Source organism: Gymnogyps californianus, chromosome 28 (genome assembly GCF_018139145.2).
Source record: "Gymnogyps californianus isolate 813 chromosome 28, ASM1813914v2, whole genome shotgun sequence".
Classification (NCBI taxonomy): Eukaryota; Metazoa; Chordata; class Aves; order Accipitriformes; family Cathartidae; genus Gymnogyps; species Gymnogyps californianus.
This window is the reverse complement of record NC_059498.1, coordinates 1,267,526-1,292,096: the sequence shown is the minus strand read 5'-3', so window position 1 is coordinate 1,292,096 and position 24,571 is coordinate 1,267,526. Positions and strand designations below refer to the sequence as shown.

At 43.9% G+C, this 24,571-nt stretch overlaps 1 protein-coding gene across 1 annotated transcript; it reads left to right on the top strand.

Annotated features, from left to right (window-relative positions):
- Nucleotides 1–5,720: 5,720 nt before the first annotated feature.
- Nucleotides 5,721–24,501, top strand: PLA2G4C (phospholipase A2 group IVC). Its single transcript, XM_050912017.1, has 9 exons — nt 5,721–5,759; nt 7,035–7,177; nt 8,879–9,077; nt 9,348–9,465; nt 10,936–11,076; nt 11,630–11,683; nt 19,669–19,823; nt 23,450–23,618; nt 24,332–24,501. Exons 1-9 carry the CDS (start codon nt 5,721–5,723, stop codon nt 24,499–24,501), a joined length of 1,188 nt encoding a protein of 395 aa, XP_050767974.1.
- Nucleotides 24,502–24,571: the final 70 nt, after the last annotated feature.

Genomic DNA, 24,571 nt, shown 5'->3' with positions numbered 1-24,571 from the left:
TTTCTCCACCTTTCTTAATAGCCCCCTTTAAGTATCGCAAGGCTGCAATAAGGTCTCCCCGGATCCTTCTCTTCTTCAGGCTGAACAACTCCAAATCTCTCAGCCTTTCTTCATAGGAGAGGTGTTCCACCCCTCAGATCATTTCCGTGGCCCTCCTTTGGACCTGCTCTAACAGGTGGGGTCTCACGAGAGTGGAGTAGAGGGGGAGAATCACCTCCCTCGATCTGCTGGCCATGCTTCTTTTGAAGCAGCCCAGGATATGCTTGGCTTTCTGGGCTGTGAGCACACATTACCGGCTCATGTCCAATTTCTCGTCCACCAGTATCCCTGAGTCCTTCTCCACAGGGCTGCTTTCAATCCATTCATTCCCAGCCTGTACTGATTCTGGTGGTTGCCCCAACCCAGGTGCAGGACCTTGCACTTGGTCTTCTTGAACGTCATGAGGTTCACATGAACCCACTGCTCCAGCCTGTCAAGGTCCCTCTGGATGGCATCCCTTCCCTCTAGCGAATCAACTGCACCACTCAGCTGGGTGTCATCTGCAAACTTGCTGAGGGTGCACTCGATTCCACTGTCTATGTCATTAATAAAGGTATCGAACAGTATCGGTCCCAATACATACCCCTGAGAGACAGCACTTGTTACTGGTTTCCATTTGGACGCAGCCATCCAGCCAATTCCTTATCCTTCAAATATTCCATCCATCAAACCCAAATCTCTCTAATTTAGTGACAAGGATGTTGTATGGAACTGTGTCAAAGGCCCAGGACTGTGTCGGAAGTCCAGGAGGATGACATCCATAGCTCTTCCCTTTTCCACTGGTGCAGTGACTCCCTCGTAAAAGGCCACCAGATTAGTCAGGCATGATTTGCCCTTCGTGAAGCTATGTTGGCTGACTGTAGTAACCTCCCTGTCTTCCATATGCCTTGACATAGCTTCCAGGAGGATCTGTTCCATGATCTGACAGGGCACAGAGATGAGGCTGACTGGCTGATATTTCCCAGGGTCCTCCTTTTTACCCTTTTTAAAAGTGTGTGTGGTGTTTCCCTTTTGCCAGTCACTGGGGACTTCTCCTGACTACCATGGCTTTCAAATGTGATGCAGAGTGGCTTGGCAACTAGGTCAGCCAATTACCTCAGGACCCTGCGATGTACCTCGTTGGATCCCATGGACTTGTGTACGTTCATGTTCCTCAGGTGCTCTCGAACCTGATCTCTTATGATGGATGGGATTTCAGAGGAATGCATGAAAGATGAACACATCAGAAAAAACCAGAAGCTTATGGCAGAAAGGAAAAAGCTCATGCTTTCCTAAGACCCACAAAGATTAACCCCTACTGGTCTTAGGAAGGCACGATCTTCTTCATTTGAATGTGGTTTTGTTTGGCTTGTGGGTAATGAACCTATAAGTGACAGTGAGCAGATGAGTGCAGAGGAAAAAAACCTGCATTTAAAACATCTCCTTGGTAAAACAAACAAAAGCCGTTGTTTCTCATTTATTTTATTGATGCTTGCATAAAGGTTGAGGTTCTTCTGGCTAAACGTTAAGGCTGCATGTCAAATGTACAGTGTCCTTCTAAGAACTCTAAGGTATCTGAGCCATTCACGTGTGGCTGACGCATGCCATAGATGAAATGCACCCCTCTCTGCTATTGAAGCTGGAAGCCTGTTGTTCCAAGAGCACTGCAGTGGTTGAATGGTTACTCTCATGTGGAACTGGAATTAGCTCCAATTAATTGCACTAAAATGCCTAAATCTCTCCATTGACTAGGAGGGGAGCCTTTCCAGCTCTTGTGCAGACATCTGCTTGGAGGACACATGAAATGTGGGAGGAGTCCTGGCTCAACAAGCCACGGCAGGATAATGTTGTGAGGGCACTGGAGTTAGGATTCATTTGCCCCATTCTCCTCCGGCCGTTCACAGTTCTCTGCATTGCAGCCACTTGCTTTGCAGCTAATTAATAAAAATGGGCACCCACCAGAGGGTTGCTGTCACTTATGAGTAAAATGGTAGCAACTCAACTCAATGTCATGCTGCTGCTCTTCATTAACAAGTCAAGCTGAGACTGGGCAGGAGCTTGGTATTAATTGGTATGTGGTGACTTCTCTGGGTTTTTTTGTATTTTCCGGATGAGTTTCCTTATGGCTTCTGCAATAGGTTTATAAATGTTCTCTCTTAAATACTCAATTTAAGATCAACGGTACCTCAACGTATCATCATTTATGTTTCAGTGTTAGCCATACCCTTGTTCTTCTCTGCTGGTCCTTGAGTAGTCTCAGCGAGGTATCTTTTTCGATTATAAGGTCCACCTAGTACCTCTGTGCAACATGGTTCTCTGATACAATTACACCAGCTTCCTTGGGACTGGTAGGTTAATATGTATTTAAGGGAGGGCGATAAGCATCTTATCACTTGCTTGGCACCCTGCCTGAGAGAGCTGGGGTGAGATTCCTAAGAAGGTTTCTTCCTCTTCCAGGTAGACCTAGAGAAATCCTGGGGTCATTCAGCCCCCACACAGGTGTCTCACTGAATTACTGAAAGGCAGGCAGGTTGAACATGATGTTCTCTGGTTATAATCCTCGTTGGCCAGAGATTTTGCATCAGGCACTGTCCCTTCCATGGCCTGGTAGAAGCAGGGCTTCTATTCCTGACCAGATCCCAGCTGGTACAAACTGGCCTAAGGTCCAAGGTCCACGTTACAGTGGTACAAATGGTTTGTGTTATTCAGTAGAACCTGATTTTGTGAAATAGAGAAGTGGACGCATGACCCTTTTTTACAACGGACATCTGAAGCTTTGTTCAGTAGTACTGTTTTGGAAATGTTCAGAGTGATTTTTGAGGAATTTTTTTTCTTGTGACATGCAAGATACTTTGTTGAAGAAACTCATGTAGGCAGGGGAAAAAAACCCAAAGATTGAAGTGCACACCGGCCCTTCTGTTGAATTATTACTATTCCAATGTGGAAGAATTAGCAGCAATAAATTGCTTAAAAGGTAGGATAGACATCTCTGTTCACCAGCTCTCTGTTAATAGTCTGGTATGCACATACTCGTTAATGAGGAAAATCTGTTTAATATGTGATATCATGGAAAAAGCAATGCTATGTAACTGTTTAATGTCTCTCCTTCCAGCTCAACAGGGACAGCTCCAAGGGAATCTCTTTAGCTAATTCAGCCAACATTCTCTGAAATCCATGCAGTTAATTAAGGGCATCAAGGGCACTCTGTTGAGGTGACATAAATATTATTTCCCACATCCTAGACTGTGGACAAAAGCTTCCGGTCAGGAGAGGTAATGCCACGTATTTGTGTTCTTAGCTAGCTCTAGGATAGTCTCCCATCTCCTACTGGAAAATTATCTGTGTTGTCCATATGACCTATTTCTCACCATTGTAGATTCTGGAAATAGCGAAAAACTTTGAAAACCAACGTGAATCTGAGAAAGAGGGTGATTTTCATCACGACATTTAAAGTTTATATCACAACATTTAAAGTTTATACCACAACATTTAAAGCTTGGCAACATTTGAAAGAATAGTAAAGATGAAATAGATAGACTTCATCTTAGGGAGAATTTTTAGTACACAGAAATAAGGCACAAATTCACATAACCATTGACTCTGCCATCTAATTGTCCTTCCTATATGTCCGTTTTGGTTACTTTTTCATTAAGTGTCTGACCCCAAGAAAATTATTTTGTTCACATAGAATCGTTGAGATATTTATGTTCCTTACATAATCAAAGGAGGAAAACAAGCATGTTTTTATTTACGATCTCCCAAAGGAAATCTCACTTTATCTAAATTATGCATCTGCTGTTTTCCACTTACTATAGTTATTGACTGTGCTGAGCACTGTGCTGGGCACTCAGGATGCAGTCTGCATAGGCGTTTTCTGAGACTGTGGGCATAAAACAGGAGACACTTGCATAACTGTCTAGTGCTTTAGACTATACAACTATATAACTGGGAAGCAGTTAACCTCTGTCCTAAGCTCATGTCTAAGGGTGGAAGGAGGAATTAAGTGGATGTTGTTTTACACTGCTGCCATCCCAGGAGTTCTCTGTGAATATGATATATACTGCTTGGCAAAGTACTCATAGAATCAAAGAATGGTTTGGGTTGGAAGAGACTTTTAAAGATCATCTAGTCCAACCCTCCTGCCATGGACAGGGACATTTTTCACTAGATCAGGTTGCTCAAAGCCCCGTCCAACCTGACCTTGAACACTTCCAGGGATGGGGCATCCACAACATCTCTGGGCAACCTGTTCCAGTGTCTCACCCTCGTCATAAAAATATTCTCCCTTGTGTTCAATCTACATCTACCCTCTTTCAGTTTAAAACTGTTGCCCCTTGTCCTGTCACTACAGGCCTTGGTAAAAAGTCTCTCTCCATCTTTCTTAGAAGCCACCTTTATGTATTGAATGGATGCAAGAAGGTCTTGGCAATATTGACAAGGTGGAGCAGTCAAAGCCCTTAGGCTGCAAATCATTAAACCTAGGTGATGACTAGTATGATGCAATATGATAATTACTCAGTCCTTCTTTTAAATACTTGCTTGTTTTGGTTCTTTTTTTTACCTTGGAACAGGGTAGTAGGAAAATAAATTCAGCTCCTTTGCAGTTTGAAAGTTACTCTGAGCTAAGACATTGCTGTACATTCCCTTTTCACTGGGTCTCCAGGAAGCAGACAGACATCTCAATGGCTACCAAGGTATGCTCTTTCTGCCCTGGGTTTCCCCTCTATTTCCTAATCCCTCTTCTGGCTGCTTCATTGCCTATGACACTTGTGTCATGATTGTTTTATAAAACAGATGTTCTATGTGCTTCATGTTAATATTACTCTGCAAAGTATTTGTAAGGACTTGCTTGTCCTTACAGTATTTTTTGAGACTTCCCCTCTAGATGATAGCTAAAGAGGATCCTCCAGGACATGAATCAGAACGAGGGTAGGATTCGTCTCACCTGACTTTAAACATCTGCGTTATAGATTTCTACATATGAGCTAGTTGTGAATGCGTTTCATAGTGGAGTTAAACAGGCACCTCTGGGGTGTCTGAAATATGGTTTAGGAGTGGTACTCCAGAAGTGCTTCTTGCTCTCCACTGATGTTTAAGGATGTTCAGGGGACTGCAGATTTCAGGCTGGAGTTAAAGAGAATGAGAATGAGATGAATGCTACCACAGGCATATACCTGATCTATAATAGAAACCTGGGAAAGTTGTATTTCTTTAGGCTATGGTGAACATTAGTGCAAGTTAGACAATCGTTTTTAATGAAAAATATGCCATTGGCTCAAGGATATCAACTAGAGAATTTCGCTGAATTTGATAAATCGCTTTAACGAGAAAAAATATTTCAGATTTGCGGTTACTATTGTGAAAAAATGCTAACAAGCAAACCAACATGTCTTTTTAGAAAATGGACTGTTTTGTTCACTCAGGAGTTTGAGGACTTTTTAAACTGGAAGAACTGAAATCTTTGTTTGTGTTCCTTCCTCTTTGCTTTATTAGGTTCATAAATACTGCCTCTTTCATCCGGTATTTAAAGTGTACTACAAAAATGAGTTCCCTGATCTTCTCTACAATGCTGTTAGGTATTGACTCGGAGTGAACACTGGCTAGTCTGCAGAAAGCTGGGTCATCTGTATGGATCCCATATATTGATTTTCTTGCAGTGAGAAATATTCTTACCCTGAATGTGTTTCACTTTGCATGCCAGCATGGCGATGAAGTCCGTCTGTCTCATGATCTCTCAGAAGGTGAGATAAAAGCCACTCACAAGAGAAGAGAAAAAGTACTGATGTGTCTGAAAAACCTTGGGATTCATTGTGACCAGGTAAGCACTGACAGTCCTATTAAGGAAAGAAGGATAAGACTCCAGTGATGTGAAAGGCACACAGAGTGCCATTGGAAGTGAGGTCCAGTCCCTAGGAAGCATCATCTGTCATCACAAGTTTTCCAGTGCAGGCCTTCTGTCCACTGCTGGGAAAAAGATTCAGGCTTTCCAGAATTTCCAAGGAGAAAAAAGGGAGCAGGACACAGAATTTTCAGTGGAATTCCCAGCTGCAATTCCTGTATCTATCAGCTAAGTAATTAGTTAATCTATTTGCTTTTGCATATATTTATATACATGCATATTTTTATAAATCTGTATGTATGTGTATATATGAATGCACCATTCAGAAGACACGCACAGTTAACCACCCGAATGTGTTTGTATCCTAATAAGCGCGCACACACACCTCTCTCTCATCTCTCTGTGCGTTCTTGTGCACACATTCATCTCTACCTTTGAACCCTTTCATCCTCAGATGCACACCGTCACGTACAATGATACAGGAATACCTGCCACTATGTTTTTTCATCTGTTGTGGACACAGGCATACAGTATAACTCTGCACACATCTTTCTTTGACTCCGTGCTCATTTTGTCCTTATGGCATGCACACTGGCCAACAGCCAAACACCCACACAGCTGCTTGCTCACTCCCCTCTCCCATGGGACAGGGAGAAAATACTGTTCAGCAACAGTCAAAACATTGGTGTGTTGTCAATACCTTTTTAGCCACAAATCCAAACCACAGCACCATATGGGCTGCTGTGAAGAAAGCTGACTCTGTTCCAGCCAGATCCAGTACAACACATTTCTTGAGAAATTTCTGTGGCTGGCTGTAATAGTTCTACCTTCATCTTTTGGGAGGAAAAAAAGTTCTTGGTGACAAAAAGGGAACGGGGGTGACATCTAGAGAAACACAATGAGTACTGCTCAAGGTTGTATTTTGAAGCTACAGCACAGAAACACAGTCACAACAAATTTCGGTACCAGGAAGACATGTGATAGCACAGTACAAAGGAGAACCCATCCTGTGCCTGTACTGTAAAGGAAAAAGAGAAATAGGGGGAGAGAGGCAGATTATGGAATGTGTCTTAAAGCAAGGAAGCAGGTCAGGTGAGAATTGCAATAGCCTTTACCCCTGTCTGTTTGTTAAGCCTTTGCTCTAAAAGAAATGTGTTTTCTGTCTTCCACTCCCCAGAATAATGTGCCTAATATTGTTGTTCTGGGATCAGGCGGAGGCCTGCGTGCCATGATAGCTCTGCTGGGAACCTTGGTTGAGCTGAAGAAACAGAATTTCTTGGATGCTGTCATGTATCTGTGTGGGGTGTCGGGATCCACTTGGTAGGTTCCTGTTGTCTGGTATGATCGTGAAAGTTTTTCCTGCTCCATAGATTCAATAGCAATTTGACACTTTCATCACCGTTCGGAACTCTCTGTTGGGCTCACAACGGATGAACCGAGCGGCAGGTGAGGTATTTGCCTGTGCAATGGTGGGAGGCACAGGGAATATTTGTGACATTAACTACAGTCCAGCAAGACTGACTTTTCATGTCCAGAAAGGAAGAAATTAGTGCCTCTCAGTGGTGCTTCAAATAAAGAGCTCACTTGGCCATTCAGTCTTACCTTCTGGAGGAGACAATTCCCCCTGTTCACAGGCCATGAGGAGCAGCCAGGAAAGCATTGCAAACTTCTAGGTAACATACTACTCGGAAGCACAAGGGCTTGTTTAAATAGAGGCTGTGGTATATTTAAGAGGGGCCCACGCCACTAAGCTACATCTCTCAAGTGTATGGGAATGAGTCAGGTGCCTAAATGTAAATACCTGCTGCCATTTCAGGTACTTACTTTGCCGGCCCCCTGCCAGTTTTGAAGAGCACTGGGCCTCCTGCACATACTGCATCAAATCTACCAAATCTGTGGTGATGTCACTCATCCTTGTGGCAGGTTAAATGGCATTATCTATGTATGGTTATGGTCTTGAATGTTTATACCTCATTTACTTTTTTAGGCTTACCTTATATGCACTGAAAAGAAATGACATTCAGGAACATGAGCCATTTTACCTTAAGGCCCATGTGCAGCATGTCAATGTCATGCCAGGATTGTTTGTTACACTGAAGTGACTGTGAAGGGAGTCTAGCTTATAGGTCACATACAGACATCTGCCCTGTAAGGACAGAACTCTGTCTGAATCTAGCATTCCTAAATGTAGATGTCTCAGTACGTGTATCTGTATGCAACATACACACCTCTCCTTCCATTTTACTAGAAGGGGATAGGTTTATGTTCTCTAAAGACAGACTTCCAGTGACAGTTCAGATGCCCTAGGAGGAAATCCTGTCTGGTTTTCAGCAGCTGGTTCAAGAGGACACAGGTCTTCCACAGATCTTCTGTTATTGTCGGTCAAATGAAGGTGGAAGTCTTGAACACTTTAGGCCACCTCAACTGTCGCTGTCTATGGTTACATACCGTATGTGGTGTCTGCAGTAATTCAGAACATCTCCTTCCTTGCACGGAGTCAAGACACATGCTGCTCTAGATGAAGACGGTAATGCTGCACACCTTAATTTATACCTGAGTTAGGCTGTGGAGTTGGTCTTGGAACAGAGCGAGCCTTTACATCTCTGCAGGTAGCTAGCTGAGAGCTGTAAGTTTAGTAGGAGAGGATGTCACTCGGCAAGTGTACCAGCTTTATTGGTCCTAATAAAAGACAAAAAAAAGTCACAAGTCTCTAGTGCAAAATGATGACGTGATGTAAATCATTCTACGTGTTTAAGTTTGTTCCGAGTTCTTTGATGGATTATCTGTGTCTTGACAGATTTCACATCTTTCCCACTAAAGCTTTCTGCAAAATCTGTATTCCTGCAGCAGTTCACCCTTAATATATGGCACGTTGCCAGCTGAAATCCAGCTTCAGGTCATCTAACTAATGAAATGACATTATCAGTATGCAGCTGGGAAGTAAGTGATCAGGGAATAAGGACACCTTTCTATGATGTAAAGTGCCTTGCTAGAGATAGGACTTTTCTTTCTCTTTAAAAGGTGCATGTCCCTCCTGTATGGAGATGGAAAATGGTCAGAAAATTTGATGTCCTTGGAAAAGAAACTGTGTGAAAACCTCAGTAATTTCTCCTGGCATATTAGAAAGGCAATAAAATTCTTAGAGGAGTCATCAAAAGATGAACATTACTCACTCACTGACTTCTGGGCCTCCTGTCTTGTATACCAAATACTGCAGCAGGTAAGAAACTAGCTGTGAACACCTTGGGAGTGTTTTGAAGATCTCAGAGTAACTGCAACTAAATTTGACCTCAGTGGGTGTTTTTCTGAGGAGTTGTATAAATTGAAGCAATATTTTAGAGCATGACATCTTATCTCTAGATATGGAAAGGTAGAAGCGGTTAATCCAACTCCTTGGTTAATCCAGTCTCCCAAGTGGGGGTGTCCTCAGTGCTATTAGCAGAGGGGAGGGGCATTTTATGTTCCTTCAGAAGTCCATACTTACCTCCAGTTTGATGAGAATGAGCTGGCTGACCACAAGGAGGCCTCAGAGAATGGAATAAACCCTTACCCGATTTATGCAGCAGTGGATAAGGAAAAACTGAGTGAAGACGACAGAAACTTTCCAGGTAAAACGCGGGCTCCTAGTCTAACTGTATCTTAAATACCATGCATTAGGTTCCTTTAACTTAATGGCACGCATTAACTGTGCAGACATCCAATCGCAGTTTGTCAGCCTGTGTCTTTGTTTATAGATAATGGAGAAAAACATGCACTTCCAGGGGCTGAATCACATTCTGTAAAAGTGGCTTTCCTGTTAGGATAAGGTGAGGCATCCCTAGAATAGAATGGGCTAAACAGATTAAATGAAACATCAATAAAATAGATCTTCAAAATGTAGAAGCCTGAATATAGGCATTTAGTGCCACCATAGATCTCCTTGGCCTCCATCTGAGCATTCAGCAGGGTGCAGATCTCCTGTAAATGCTCTGTCATATCCGTCAGCCCTATGTGGAGCTCCAAAATAATCCAGTGCTTCTAAGACTGAGCTAGGCAACTATATCCTTTTTCAGTAGTTAGGGAGAAGGCCTCCACATGGAGGAGTGTGCTTTCAAACAACTAGTTCTACCCTGTCCCATTACACTGACTTTTCCCTCACGGCAATTTAAAACTCTGACTGTCTCTCCTACCCCTCCTTGCACAGAGGACAGATCATCTCCTTCCACTTCCCAACGGTAGGCTTTGATTTAAGGCAATGGGACTTGATTTATAAAGCACGAGCTGGCCTGGAATTGTGATAAACCTGGAAGGTCTGAGTGAGAACTAGGAACTTCATTTTGGAAAGGAAATGTGATCAAGGAAAGGATTATGAAATGAAGAGTAGGTGGCTTTGCACTTAAGGCGGCTGGGTGCGGGATAATAGTCACAACCAAGAAAAAGTTTCACCATTGCTATCAAATTTTATTTTCCATACCTGTTAAAATAATTGGTCTCTCTCTGGAGCAAATAGACTTCATTCAGTTGTCCACACAGAGGCCTAGGGTTCCATTTGCGATGCCTTACCATACTCTGCGTACTTCACCTACTTTTCTAAAAGAGTCCGAGTGTTATTTCAGTCCTGTGTCATAACTGTTGGCCCCATGCAGATGACTCAGTTCACCATAGGTCCCTAGGTACCATGGGTTCCTAGTTACATATCTGTGGGTACTTGTTTCAAGCCCAGTCTCTTCTCTTCATTGACTCTAAAGAATGTTACGGCAGGCAGACTCTGTCACCTATGCATAAGCATCGAGAGGCCCTTGGGATATCTAACACATCTGAGAGATCTGCACAGAGCTGTACGATATGACACATGATCTGTGGGAAACCAAGACCTTTCTGGTGTGGCAGCGGGAGGCCAGGGTAGGAAGGATACCAAGAGCATATCAAAGAGCAGGTGGTAGCATGCTTACAGCTTAGTTTGTTCCCCATTCATCTTTGTCAGCTAATGTCAGGTGGTTTTAGAAAGGAAGAGAAAAACAACCAAAATGCTACTTTGGGACAGTGAGGTCAGCTATGCTTCCAAATATTGAGTGACAAAGCTGTTTGTTTTTTATCAGGGACCTGGTTTGAATTCACTCCACATGAGGTTGGATATACTGCCTTGGGTGCTTTTGTCAGTACCAAACACTTTGGAAGTGAATTTGAGAAGGGTAAGCTGAAGAAAAAGAAGAAGAAGAAACACATTTGTTACATGCAAGGTGAATCTTCCTAATTCTGCTTTGTAGAAAAAAATACGGGTTTAGCTGTTCTGTATCTTTCTGTAGGTAACAAGGCAGCATCTGTTATTCCATGAATGCATGCATAATAGTATATGAATTCTGGAGAGCAGTTTGTCTCACTTTAAATGTTCAAACTGGAACATCTGAATGCCTCTCTACACTCCACTGTCCACTTATGCCTCCAGGCTCATGTGTGAGGCTGGCCCAGGGACATGCTTGAACAAGGGTTCTGCAGTGTGAGAGTACCAATGTTTTCCACGGGATTCTGGCCTCCAGGAACATAAAAAGCTGGTCCACAAAAATGTGTAGACCTAGCACGAGGAAGAGGGAGTAAATAATCTCAGGAGGTGTATAATCCTTTCAGTAGACAATAAGGGAAGACTAGGCAAGGAGTTTCGATTTAGACATCTGTCTTACAGATTTTGAAAGTTAAGTAAGAGAAGGGTACTACTGAAAGGCAAACTTGGATTGAATTCTTAGCGAGAGTATTATAAAGCAAGCACTTCAGGCACATTTTCTATTTTTGTTTCAGGCTTATGGGGGAGTGCTCTTGGAAGCATGGAAGAAAATCTGAAGTTTATACGAGGTATGACATTTTTTCTGTTGCCAGTACGGTCAAATCAGTCGTTGCACCTGCTGAAACTGAGCACATACTTCACATTATCCTCGAGTAATCCCCGCAGTCCTCTAGTTCCAAACAGAAATACAGCTGTGCCTAACAGAAGCTCCACTGGTACCCCATTTGTCATCATCAGAGATGACAAGACAGAGATTGTCCAGATCTTGTCCAGGACTGTCCAGCTTGACAAGCCAAAATTCCAACTGTACCAAAGGAGGAGCACTCTGTGGGTATCTGATTGGAAAGTCGAGACTCACAATTGCAAAAGCGGGAAGCTGGTGACTTCTGGCACCAGGAGGAAGGCTCCTGCTCTACCTGAAGATTTCCAGTTAAGGACTATGTTTAGTACACTCAGAAAAGTTGAGGGACTGCAAGCATGAGGGACTAAGAGCTCTGTCAAATGAAGCGTGAGAGCCAGATGAGCCTGACCACCAACAGAAGGAAGTGGTGAGTGATAGTAGTGAGAGGCCCATGCTGGAGTGGACGGACACCCCCATCTGCAGATCTGATCTCTTGTCCAGGGAGGTTTGCTGCTCGGGGGCTTGGATTCGGGAGACCTTGTGGAGAGGCAGCTGTTGCTTGTGTGGCCCTCAGCATATCACCCCCCACTGCTCCTCATCGTGAGCACTAAGGTAACTGCCAAATGAGACCCGAAGTGTCAAGCATGACTACATTTGGTGAGGGGTGTGAAGGGCAACAAGAAGGGCTTCCATAGGTATATTGGCAGCAAAAGGAGGACTAGGTAAAATGTGGGCCTGCTGCTGAATGGGGCAGGAGTCCTGGTGACAAAGGACATGGAAAAGGCTGAGGTACTCAGTGCCACCTTTGCCTCACTCTTTACTGTTTCAACTGGCCTTCAGGAACCCCTGGTCCCTGAGACCAGTGGGAAAGTCTGCAGCAAGGAAGTCCCTTATCCTTGGGAACATGTAAACAAATTGCATCAGGTCAAGGAACATGCAGACAAGTTGGACATATGCAAGTCCATGGGACCTGACGGGATACACCCAGAATTGCTGGTGGAGCTGGCTGATGTCATTGCAAGGCCACTCTCAATCATCTTTGAAAATTCATGGCGATAGAGGGAGGTTTCTGATGACTGGAAGAAAGATGCCGTTCCTGTCTTCAGAAAGAGCAGGAAGGAGGATCTGGGAAGTCTCAGGTCAGCCAGCCACACCTCAGTCCCTGGGAAGGTGATTGAACAAATCCTCCTGGAAGACCTTTCCAAACACATTAAGGATCAGAAGCCGATGAGGACTAGTCAGCATGGATTTATGAAGGGCAAATCACGCTTAGCCAGCATGAAAGCCTTCTACAATGAGATGACTGTCTTGGTAGATGAACAGAGAGCAGCAGATGCTGTTTACTGTCCTCTTAGGCTTTTGACGCTGTCTCCCATCACGTCCTCATGGACAAACTGAGGAATTACAGTCTAACTAACTGGACAGTGGGGTGGATTGAAAAACTGCCTGAACTTGTGGGCCCAGAGAGTTGTGTTCAGTGGCAAGAAGTTCAGCTGGAGGCCAGGCACTAGTGGTGTATTACAGGACTGAATTGTAGGTCTGGTACTTTTATCGTCATTAACGACTCAGGTGATGGGACAAAGTGCACCCTCAGCAAGTTTGCAGATAATACGAAACTGGGAGGACTGGCTGGTAATCCAGAGCAGTCTTGACAGGTTGGAGAAATGGACCAGCAGGAACCTCATGAAGTTCAACAAAGGGAAATGCAAAGTCCTGCATGTGGAGAGGAATAACCCCAGGCACCAGGACAGGGGGGTCCTGGTGAACACCAAGTTGAACATGAGCGAGCAGTATTCCCCTGTGGCAAAGGCAGCTAATGGTATCCTGGGCTGCATTAGGAAGAGCACCACCAGCAGGTCAAGGGAGGTGATCCTTCCCTTCTACTCAGCACTGGCGATGCCACGCCTGGAGTACTGTGTCCGGTTCTGGGCTCCCCAGTACGAGAAAGATGTGGCCATAATCGAGGGAGTCCAGAAAGGGGCCATAAAGATGAGTCAGGGACTGGAGCATCTTTCATATGAGGAGAGACTAAGAGAGCTGGGACTGTTTAGCCTGGAGAAGAGAAGGCTCAGGGGGATCCTGTCAATTTGTATAAATACCTGATGAGAGGATTCAAAGAAGATGGAATCAGACTCTTCTCAGTAATATCTACTGAAAGGACAAGAGGCAACGAACACAAACTCAAATACAAGAAATTCAATTTAAACATAAGAAAAAACATTTTTACTGTGAGGATGGTTGAACACTGGAGCAGGTTTCCCAGAGAGACTGTGGAGTCTGCATTCTTGGAACAATTTGAAAACCCAGCTGGATATGGCCCTGAGCAACTTGCTGTGTCTGACCCTGCTTTGAGCACAGGAGGTGGACTAGGTGATCTCCAGAGGCCCCGTCCAACCTCAACTGAATTCCTCTGAAAATGGCCAAAATAAAACACTGCTTCTTGCATGTCATTTTAGACATTTACAACATCGGTATGAACATTTGAGTTACTCACCTTAAGGTCTCTTTGTAAGTGAGAAAGAAGAACTTCACAGGTGCTCTTCACAGATACACTTAGATACCTGCTTAAAGATGTGGTGAAACTTTGTCTAGAAATGCTTCTCCATTGAGTCTAAATCTATGGCAGCATGAGCGTGGACTGTAGAAGATGAATTTTGGTCAGGTGAATCTCTGCCAGTACCACAGGGGAAAGTTTAAATATCATGTCAGTGAATGTGGACTGATCTTCTTCACATTAGATTCCTTGTGATGTGGAAGCATCAGAGATGATACCTTAAACTCTGAGGTAGGAGGCTATCAAAACTGCTGGGGGAATAATAGAGGTGACTGAGATGCCATCAAGTATCTGAGGCATTGAACACAGAGCTATGAGTGATGAACAGAACCAGCAGGAGATTAGTACTCTTCTGGAGTGTCAGCCACAAGGCAGGTGAGATCCTCCAAGGAATCTGAAATAGCACTGTACATCTATGTTTAGGTGCATGGCTAGCTTTCCTGATGTCTTTCATTGGCAGACAATGACTATTTTATTGGAAGGGGTATTCTTATTTTAATTATCCTTTTATTTCTTCACAGACAGTCTGCAACACATATTTCAATTACAGGAAGGCATCTCCTCATGTGCACCTGGTGGGTTACTGTGTTTCTTTGCTCTTTACTTTTTAAATGATTTTTTAAAATTTAACATTCTTTTCTGCTTGCCTCATGTTTTCCTTAGGGGACTGACAGGAGTGTCAGCGAGGCACAAGGAAATCTAGGCCTCCTTGTCTCTCATAGACATAATGATTTGTGAGATCTTGAACATGTAACTGAAATAACCACCCTGACAATTTGGAGGGATTCACTCATGTCAGATGCACTTTACTAACGGGCTTCTGGGAGGGTGGTGTTACCGCACTCTTGTGTAGATGCTGTGGCCGAGGAGTACAAGTGAAGCCTGCACCACGCAGATGCAAGGCTCCCGCTCACATTCAGGTCCAAACTTCCTCCTTGTCCACACTGACTGTGAGTTAGCGCTGGCTCTAGATTGCAATACGCCAGCTGAGCTTTCCACCTGGGAAACTCGGGGACAGCAGGGATGGCCGAGCGGGTGAAAGAGCAGATCTGGCTCAGCCTCATGTCTGCCGCTACAGGCAGTCTGTATGCCACTGTCTGTGGCTCTTTTGGTGTGAGAACCTAGACCTAAAATTTAGACATTAAAATCCAGATCAGGAACAGCTCAGCTCCAGTTCCTGAAGTAAGTGCAAGTCAGCACATATGTTCTTCCAAACATAAATTTAGCAGAAGATAAATCATATGGTGCTAACCATCATTGCTGGTTGACAATAGACTTCAAGGAAAACAAAGTAAATTATAATATGGCACCTTTCATGGACCTGTTATTCTGTTCTCTTTCTGCCTTTGTAACATACAAATTTCCCACAGAATTTTTTTGCTTTGGTTTGGGTTTTTTGGTTCTTCTTCCATATTGACACATATATGCACGCACACACACAGCATGAAATACCAGATAATGTGTTTCACGTTGGTGACCAGCTGGTGACCAGCAATAGGACACAAGGAAGTGGAATGAAGCTGCGTCAGGGGAAGTTCAGATTGGACATTAGGAAAAGTTCCTCACTGAGAGGGTGGTCGGTCACTGGAACAGGCTCCCCAGGGAAGTGGTCACTGCACCAAGCCTGTCAGAGTTGAAGGAGCGTCTGGATGATGCTCTTAGTCGTATGGTTTAGTTTTAGGTAGTCCTGCGAGGAGCAGGAAGTTGGACTCGATGATCCTTATGGGTCCCTTCCAACTTGAGATGTTCTATGATTCTGTGATTCTATGAAATGTTCACAGGGAAAATTTAGATTTTAATGACTGTGAAATACAAAATGCATTCCCACAGTATTCTCTTGGTAATACGGGAAGAAATCACACCAGGCTTCACTCAAATCATCATTACATTTCTTATTCCTTTATGTATGTGTTTATTTATGTATTTTTAAATTCAAAATGGGAATGAAGTATTTGACGCATATTAGAAAATTCCCATTTGCTCCAAACTGTGTTTCTGCTCCTCCTCCTGCTACTTTGTTCCACGGAACTTTTCTTCCGAGATGAACACGAAGGCCATCTGAATCCTGGTATGGTTGTGCAGCTGTTCAGATGTGAATGCTCAGTGTTAGGTGTTTTTATTGTCCACAGAGAGAAATACTCACTTTGGCACATGATTCCTCTCACCAGCTTAAACAACTTCTTTAGGACGATTCCACTGAATGCAGGCACTGCATCTTCACTAATTCACGTGTCAGTTACTGTCTAATCAGATGTTTGGTAAGATAAATTCCACTTGGATGTAACTTTTGTCTCATCTTTCTTAGAGAGTAATTCAGATACCTTCATGGCTTATCAGCCCGCTCTTCTTCTACTAGACCTTCAGTTGTGTGCTGTAAGTGGGAGTGATCCTAAGGAAGTCTTCGAGAAATTGTTGAATGTATTGTCAGGCAAGTGAATGATGCTGAGATTTCCAAGCACTTGCATTCTCAGTAATCTGGTTTTACAAATGGTGATTCCTTTGTTGTGCATTCTCATATTTTCATTTTCTTCTTTTCTCTTTCTAAGAAGACAAGGAAAAAAGTGCATCCTACCAACTGTGCATTGAAATGTGTAATACTTGGGCGAGGAAAACAAAGGAGGAAAGAATGGAGAGCTGTGCTGAACTGGGCAAAGAGATAGAAAAGGAATTTGGAGGCAAGTATTGTACATTAATGCTTATCATAACGATGATGCCCTCTCCAGCCCAGGTAGAAATGCCCACCTGCATTTGTAGTAAAAAGTTGCCCTGTAGGTTGCCATGTATCTGTTTCTTTCATGTGACTGGGTTTTGTGCTTTTTCTCCACTTGATCTTCCTCAGTGTATCTTGGAGAAGAAGGTACTCTAGAAGGAGAGTTACAACCATCCCATGAAAACCTCCTAGGCAAGTTTATCTCATTTTTAATATCTTTTATTACTCTTTGTACTGTATGTGCTTTGTAAAATTCCAGCGTTGGAGTATTGGGAACTTAAATTCCAGGGGAAATCTTGGGTACGGACACTGTAGGAAGATCTGGTGAAAACCGTATTGCAGAATACGTGCCAGTGATATTCTCATCCAGGGACTAGTTTTCAATATTCACAAAGCTTTCTGGTCGCATGAAAGCACTTAGAATCTGCCTACCTAAGTCAATAGAATAAGAGGCCTAATCCTGAACAATCACTGTTTCCCATCTATCTTTGCTCCTCAGTGAGTCTGTGTTGTCAGTGAGACTTCTCAGACATGCCAAACTGATGAAGTATAGGATCTCGGCAGCTGCAAGTAGTGGATTACTGAGTGGATTGCTGTTGGACACCTAGCGTGCCCTGATCTCAAGTGTCATTTGGAACTTCCATCACTAGAGAAATCTTGAAATAAAAAGTCATGAACCAAGACATCCTAAAGCAAAACTGGGTTTTCTTTAACAGGCAACTCCATTCTTACTGTGTTTTTTTCTTGGCAGCTAATCAGCATTTCTGCCCTGTTATCTAAACTGAAGCTCGTTTTCATGTTTAGCTGGTACATTACCTGTTTAGATCCAGGGCTCTGCTAGTTCCATCAACCACGGTGTATGGGCAGGTTTTGGCCAGTTCCTTCTGGAGTGAACTGACTGGTGCTCTGAGATAATCCGACGTTGCAGACAGGTCTTTTTTCTCTCCAATGCCTGTTCCAAGGAGTGTGTTCACAGATAAAGCCTGGATTGTCTCTGTCTGCGCAGTACAGCCCTCCAGACTCTTTCACTGGGCTGGTCTCCTCACGTTCTCTCACATGGCCTCTTGATGCTCTCATGGCTTTCAGCTAATATCCCCCACCTCGTACAGGTCATTCTACTGGGCTGCAGCATGGCTCTCACTTTATTCAGGGCACTTTCAGCTGGAAAGAAGACGAAGAGAAATAACAATCCCTCTGAGCCACAAGAATGTTGTAAGAGGCCCAGAAAAGATCAGGCCTCTTGTACAGCACTGGTGTAACCAGTCCACTCCAGAGCCTGCGAGCCTCAAGCATGGTGAATGTGCCAGCTGGTGTAGGGCCCAAGTCCTGTATAGTTTGTGCCTTGAGTGGCTTATTCAAATCTGTTTCAGCTGTAGTAAGATTCCATTGCTTAATGTCAATTATTTGAACTAGTGGAGAGTATGGTTCTTTCTCTTCTGAAGCACTGAGGCTTTGGCCCTCAGGCTGTCTGTACACTATCTGCACATATGTTCTTCTACCACCACACATCTCCCCCAGATTTTGTCACACCAGTCAAAAAGTGAAGTTCTCTAGATTCAACTGTGTTCTGAATTTATTGCTTCTTCACAGGCACCGTGTGGGATGTCAGTAAGATGGTGTTTAAAACAATCTGCTGTGCGACGACCTGGAAATGGGGAACGACTAATAACTTCCTTTACAACTGCTGTAAGAAAATCCAATGATATCAGGATTTGTTTATATTCAGAAAGTACGGAGTGGTTACGCTATCCAACCAGATCTATGGGGCAGAATGCATGGGGTTTAGCAGAGCTTTTATGCTGTGTTTGTGTGATGCTAAACCAAGAAAACTGCCTTTGCCATTTAGCTTCTTAAAACGGCTAGTTAGATAGCTTTCCTTTCCAGGATCCACCCTCTCTTAACAGCATCCCATTATGGGCAGCAAATAGACTAGTCATAAACAGAATTATTTCACACTACTGGAATCCAGATCTGCAACATCGTTGCAGATATATAAGCTCAATTCTGTCACATAAACACAGGCCTCTGATGTCACACAAACGGCCCTTGCGTAGAAAGGACAACAACATTAAGTTGGAAGACCTATAGGACCCCTGTGCCCTTTTGGAGGAGAACCTGGGGGACGCAAGAAGTAACCTAAGGAGTTGGAACTGGACAGTTCAGTTCATGAAATTCAGTTGTGCTCCTGATGGAGGAGCAGTAACATTGGCCTCTGGATTCCCTTGCCTGCCCTAGCTGGAGGTTCACTTATGATAATGGAAGCTTTGGCACCTAGCGCATAAGTAGAAACCTGCATTTAGACAACTGCAGTTAGGTGTCATGATCTCTAGCTGGCTCATGCATTCATTTTCCTCTCAAAGATCTTATCTTAAAACTATGGGTGCCTAGTTCTAGGGGTGTGATCTCTTGACCTTTGAAAAGCCCATCAGGGATTCTCTCTGACCACAGTCGGAGAGAGAGGTAGGTCAGAGGGATGTGGATTCCTCTTGTCAGAATACAGCTGGACATCTGGTTGGGCAGGAGAGGCAAGGAGAGGCAAGTTTCAATACGTTTTTGGGGTGCGTCATCAGTGAAGACCAATGTACTCTTTGGGGGCTGGTCATGTGTGTATATATATATACTCATATATGTCTTTATGAAATCTCATTGCTTTTTTTCATTTGATTAGCTAACATTCAGCCCTCTTACCTGGTCAAAACCAAAATCATCTCTTTGATTGATGCTGGCCTGGCAATAAATTCCGCCTATCCTCTGGTCCTTCGAGCAGAGCGGCGAACAGACCTGATCATTTCCTTTGATTTCAGCTCTGGAGATCCTTTTGAGGTACATGTGTGGCTGTGGCTTTGGAGAACGTCCTTTGGGGTCATTGGGTTGGGGACTGCAGAAATGCATTACAATCATTGTCAAAGCAATCTTCAAAGAAATGTCTGAAGAGATTCTGACAGGTTGGTACGCTGATCATCACATTGTTTGGGCTTCTTTTCTAGGCAGTTAGCAGAAACAGATACTTGTAGAACGTGAGCCATTTTGTCTGTCTTGCTCACAGGTATTGTATGGTAACCTACCAAGGTTATCAAGCTGTCAGGCTAGCAAGGGTACATCAGGGGGAAAGCTCACAAATTTCTTATCCTCCCTTTTTGCCTTCGGGCTGACTAGAATTTTTCTGCCTGTAAGTGATATCACTCCTTCCTTAAGGGCAGTTGGTGACATTCATCAAAGAGAACCTCATCCTGGTGAGCAGGATGAGGAAACATGGTGTTGACATTGAATTCTTCCATATTGTTGGAGGAATTAGGTGGGGGAAGGACACTACACAAAAGTATCACTGGTCCTTGCTGTAGATTGTGTTCTTTCCAAACATAGTGTTTGATTTGGAATTTCTTTTGGAGGTTGAGTCAAGTTGATGAAGTTTAGTGTCTCATAAGAATTTAAAATGTGCTGGGATATTTCAAATTGCTGCTTCTCTGGGTATTTTCGGTGTGGTCACTTCAGGGACAGCGGAGGCAGCTGCATCTGGAGGCTCTGGCTCCTTTGGGCATCTTACAGTAAGCGTTGAAAACATGACCAGCAGGGCGGGGGCCTCACCAGCCAGGGTCCAGCCCTGCAGCACCTGAGAGAGACAAGCAGGGCAGGTCCGAGGGTACCAGACAAGGTCAATGGGGAGTCCAGATTATCAGGCAAGTCCATGGTGAAAAGGCAGGTCCAGAGTCAAGCTGGGAAGTCAGTCCAAAGGTCGGGGTGTGGATCAATGGAGTCCATGGGCAGGCACATCTGTGGCTGAGCTGAACACTGCTACTTGTACTACATCAAAGAGGCCCCTGGGCCAATGGGAAGGGTACGGGTGGAGGCCCCAGGACCATTAAGGCCTATTAGTGCATTCAGGACCCTGACAGTAGCCTTCCACTCCAGCAAAGTGTGTCCTCATGCTTGGGAGGTCTGGGTTCAGAAGGGCCTTGCTGTAGAGCAATTTCATTGCTGTAGTTGTCGGTGGGCTATTTCAGGGGACACAGAGCCAGGGCAGGGACTGGCAACTGGAAAGGGAACATGGCACGAGAGATTTGGGGTTGGATAGGGGTGTTCAGGCCAGGGTCCAGGCTGGATTGAGAGTGAAGAGAGTGGGGCAGGGGGTTCTCTGAGCTGCCCCTGGCAAGCCTTGGAGGATTGGCAGGCTTGAGGAAGGACATCGCTCAGGAGCCTGGGAATGGGTAGGAGGTTGGCAGCGTGGGGTTATCAGAGCCCAGGGCCAGGCTCAGCCCTCAGGAGGAGTCATAGTGGCAAGGTCCTGCACAGGTGTCGGCCAGGCTGCATGGTGCTTGGCACAGGGCTCAGGAAGGCCTGAGCTAACTGCCAAGGGCCATCCGCTCCTAAGGGAAAGGGAGCCAGGCGTGGTAACAGAGCAGGCAGGGCAGGGCCTTGCCGGCCAGTGCCCAGTTTCACAGGATCCAAGCGAGTCAAACAGGGTAGGCTTGGAGATGGCAGTCAGGTTCAACCAAGGGTTGGAATCATCAAGCAAGTTTGCTGTGATGAGGCGGGTCCAAGGTCCATTCGGGAAGTCAGTACGGATCAGGATTGGTGGCAGGTAAGGATCAGGTCTGCTGAGGGTAACCAGTCCAGTGATCACTGGGCAGGTCCATAGTGATGACACCATTCCAAGGTCAAGCTCGAAGTCAGCCTTTGGGTCAGGGCCCAGATCAGGAGGGCTAAGGCATGGGCATGACTATGGCTGAGCAGGAGACCAGCGCACCTAGGACATAGCTCATGTAAGGGTTGAATGACGAGGCCTGAGATTAAATGGAGTTCATGGGCCCATGGGAAGGATCTGGTCCTTACCAATTCACACTTCAACAAGGACAAAGCGAAAGGGGTTTAGAAAATGTAATTTTCCAAGGAAGAAGAGCAGAAACCCTTATTAGAAGTAAGAGAAGCCCCTATCAGATGGCAGAACACTTTTTGACAGACAGTATTTACAGCAAGATAGACCTTTTACCTTTGAGGAGATCTCATATCAGTATCTGTAAGAATTTTGCTCAGTTTCCCTTTGTGGAGGCTTTTTCCTCCTAATATACTCCATTTGCTTTCTCCTTTCATAAACACATTTCATTACAAATGAGGGCAAATGCACAATACTGTTTCTGTAATTGCTTCCATTTAAAGATATATGCCTAAGGGATGAATCTGGGGAGCTTGAATTAAGAAAGAACTTGCTAGGCTTTCACAATGTTATTGTAATAATTATAATGCTTATTATAATTATTATTAGAATTATAGTAATAATTATAATATAATAATATTGTTATATTATTAATATTAATATTAAAATAATAATAATTATACTATTAATATTATAATTGCTTATTATAATGCTATTTCATATCATTCCAGGAAGATGTTGTGAGAAGCTTGATTGTCTTTTGTGACTCCAAGAGTCATCATGTCTTTAGCTACAACTCCACCTTTTCCCAGTAGTGGTTAAGGAAAAGCGATAAATCTGTAGAATCTAACCCCCGAGGCAATTGGGTGGGGTGACAGAAATACCAAGGTGTCAGTAAGTGCCTGTCTATGGGAGAGGCCAGTCGTGTTCTTAGTGCGTAAGGCCCCATCTTTGGTTGTGAAGTGCATTCTTTGTGGAGGGGTTGTTGGAATGAATTGTGTGAGATCCCAGTTACTCTGGGAAGCTTACATAAAGTGGCTGCTGTTCACAACCCTTGTGCCATCTAGAGCAGAATATTGCAAACCCATTCAGAGAAGAGTGAAAAAGACTCAAAGGTTGTTTCTTCTGAACTCCTGAACAGTTGGGAGTAATGTTTCTCAGGGACACCACAGAAAATCTCGGTTTGTGCAAGCTCCCAACACAACGCCTACCCCAGTCAACGCTTTCACGCAAAATCAAGCCAACATTAAAGTTAATGTGTGCCTCGAATCAAGTGGGTTATTGTCTCCCTTTGATGGTCAGATCCCCATAAGCGACACATAGCGAGTTTTTAATTCTGTTAGAGTGGCAGAGCGTTGAATTTTGCTAGAGTGGTAGAGCAACAGGAGGGGTTGCTTTGGAAAGTAAATTTGTTCTGAAAGTCTGTGAACCTGGTGATGTCTTCAGACCGTTTTATAGAGGCCAAATCCCTGTAATTTTGACATTTTTCAGCGTCAGCCACATTGCCTTTCTGGGCGTAGCTGTAATTTGTTAAACAAAGGTTCTTGCTAGAAGTGACCCCAGAAGTGAGTGCTTGATTTTCATTTATATTCTAGACTTAGTCTGTTCCTCAGAGAATGCTTGAGGAAAACTTAGACTTTTAAATAAATTGTACATTACAATCAAGTATAGTCTAAGAAACTAACCATCATTGTTTTGTAGCAATCAATTTTATTACTGGAGGTAGGATTGTTTTATTCTAGGAGTTTGGAAACAAGCAAACAAACTAAAAAATGCATACAATTTCTCTGTGTCTCAGACTATCAAGAAAACAGCTACATACTGCCAGAAAAACAGTATCCCATTTCCCAAGATAGAGGATCAGGAAATGGATGAGAACAACCCTTCTGATTGCTATATCTTCCGAGGAGACAAGTCATGCCCTACAGTCATGCACTTTCCGCTCTTCAACAACATGAATTGTTCTGGTAACACGTACTCTATGCAGCTTTGTCTCTGTATATTTGCATTTCATATTCTCAGCTTCCAGTGCCATGCATTTCAGAGTCCTTCTTTACTCAGCGCTGCTGCCGCAAATGGACACAGAAGAAAAGGAACAGGGCAGGCTCTATGTATAATGGATAGAAGCTTGCATGGCCATTAATGCACTCAACCCTCTCGGATGTATGTCCTCAGCTATAAGGATTTTACACTCTTCTTGGTTTGTTCTGTAAATCAGTGTAATTAAATTGTGGTCCTACTAAAAAGGAGTTGGAGAGGCATCACATTTAGAAGCCAGAGTATCCACCTCTGGGATATCTACCACTGCATCCCTTTATAGTTATTGGTGAGAACAGGCGGGTCTGGAGAGAGATTTATCCCCCCCTCTCAGACAACTGATTAAGCAGGTGATGAAAGAGGCACCCCCAGACTCTGACTGATCTCCTCGTCTCTCTTCACTGGCTACAGCAGGATCATAATGTGATCCTGGCTGGCAGCAAAGTCTTGTGGCTTTTTTTTTTTTTTAATTGGTTGGAAACAGGAGTGCTGAGGTACTGACGGGCTGACTCCTGTTCTTACCTCTGCCACGTATTCAGGGATCTTCAGGGATTAACCTTTTCCTCAGGTCCATGCTTTTCTTGAATGATCTTGTAGTTTTCCATTTGGCATTTACTTACATATTTTGTCTACCTTTTTCTAGATAAAATAGAAGAATACAGAGAACGGTTTCCCACCTTTTGCATGTCCTTCTGCAAGGGAAACATCGAAGATCTCCTTGAGAAAGCAGGGCTGAATGTATCCAACAATAGTGGGAAGATTCTGCAAGAGATAAAACGGCTTGGGTCTTCCTCTCATACAAAGCAGTTCTGAATGCAAGGGTTTATTTTTCCTTCAGTACAAGATAATGAATTTATGAGTGAGTCGCTATAAACGGTATGCT

Excerpts from the sequence above, each read along its gene's own strand:
- PLA2G4C (XM_050912017.1), top strand. The coding sequence starts at position 5,721 with ATGGCGATGAAGTCCGTCTGTCTCATGATCTCTCAGAAG. Across the intron at positions 7,178-8,878 it reads GGGGTGTCGGGATCCACTTG|GTGCATGTCCCTCCTGTATG; the intron begins GTAGGTTCCTGT and ends TCTCTTTAAAAG. Across the intron at positions 23,619-24,331 it reads CAACAACATGAATTGTTCTG|ATAAAATAGAAGAATACAGA; the intron begins GTAACACGTACT and ends ACCTTTTTCTAG.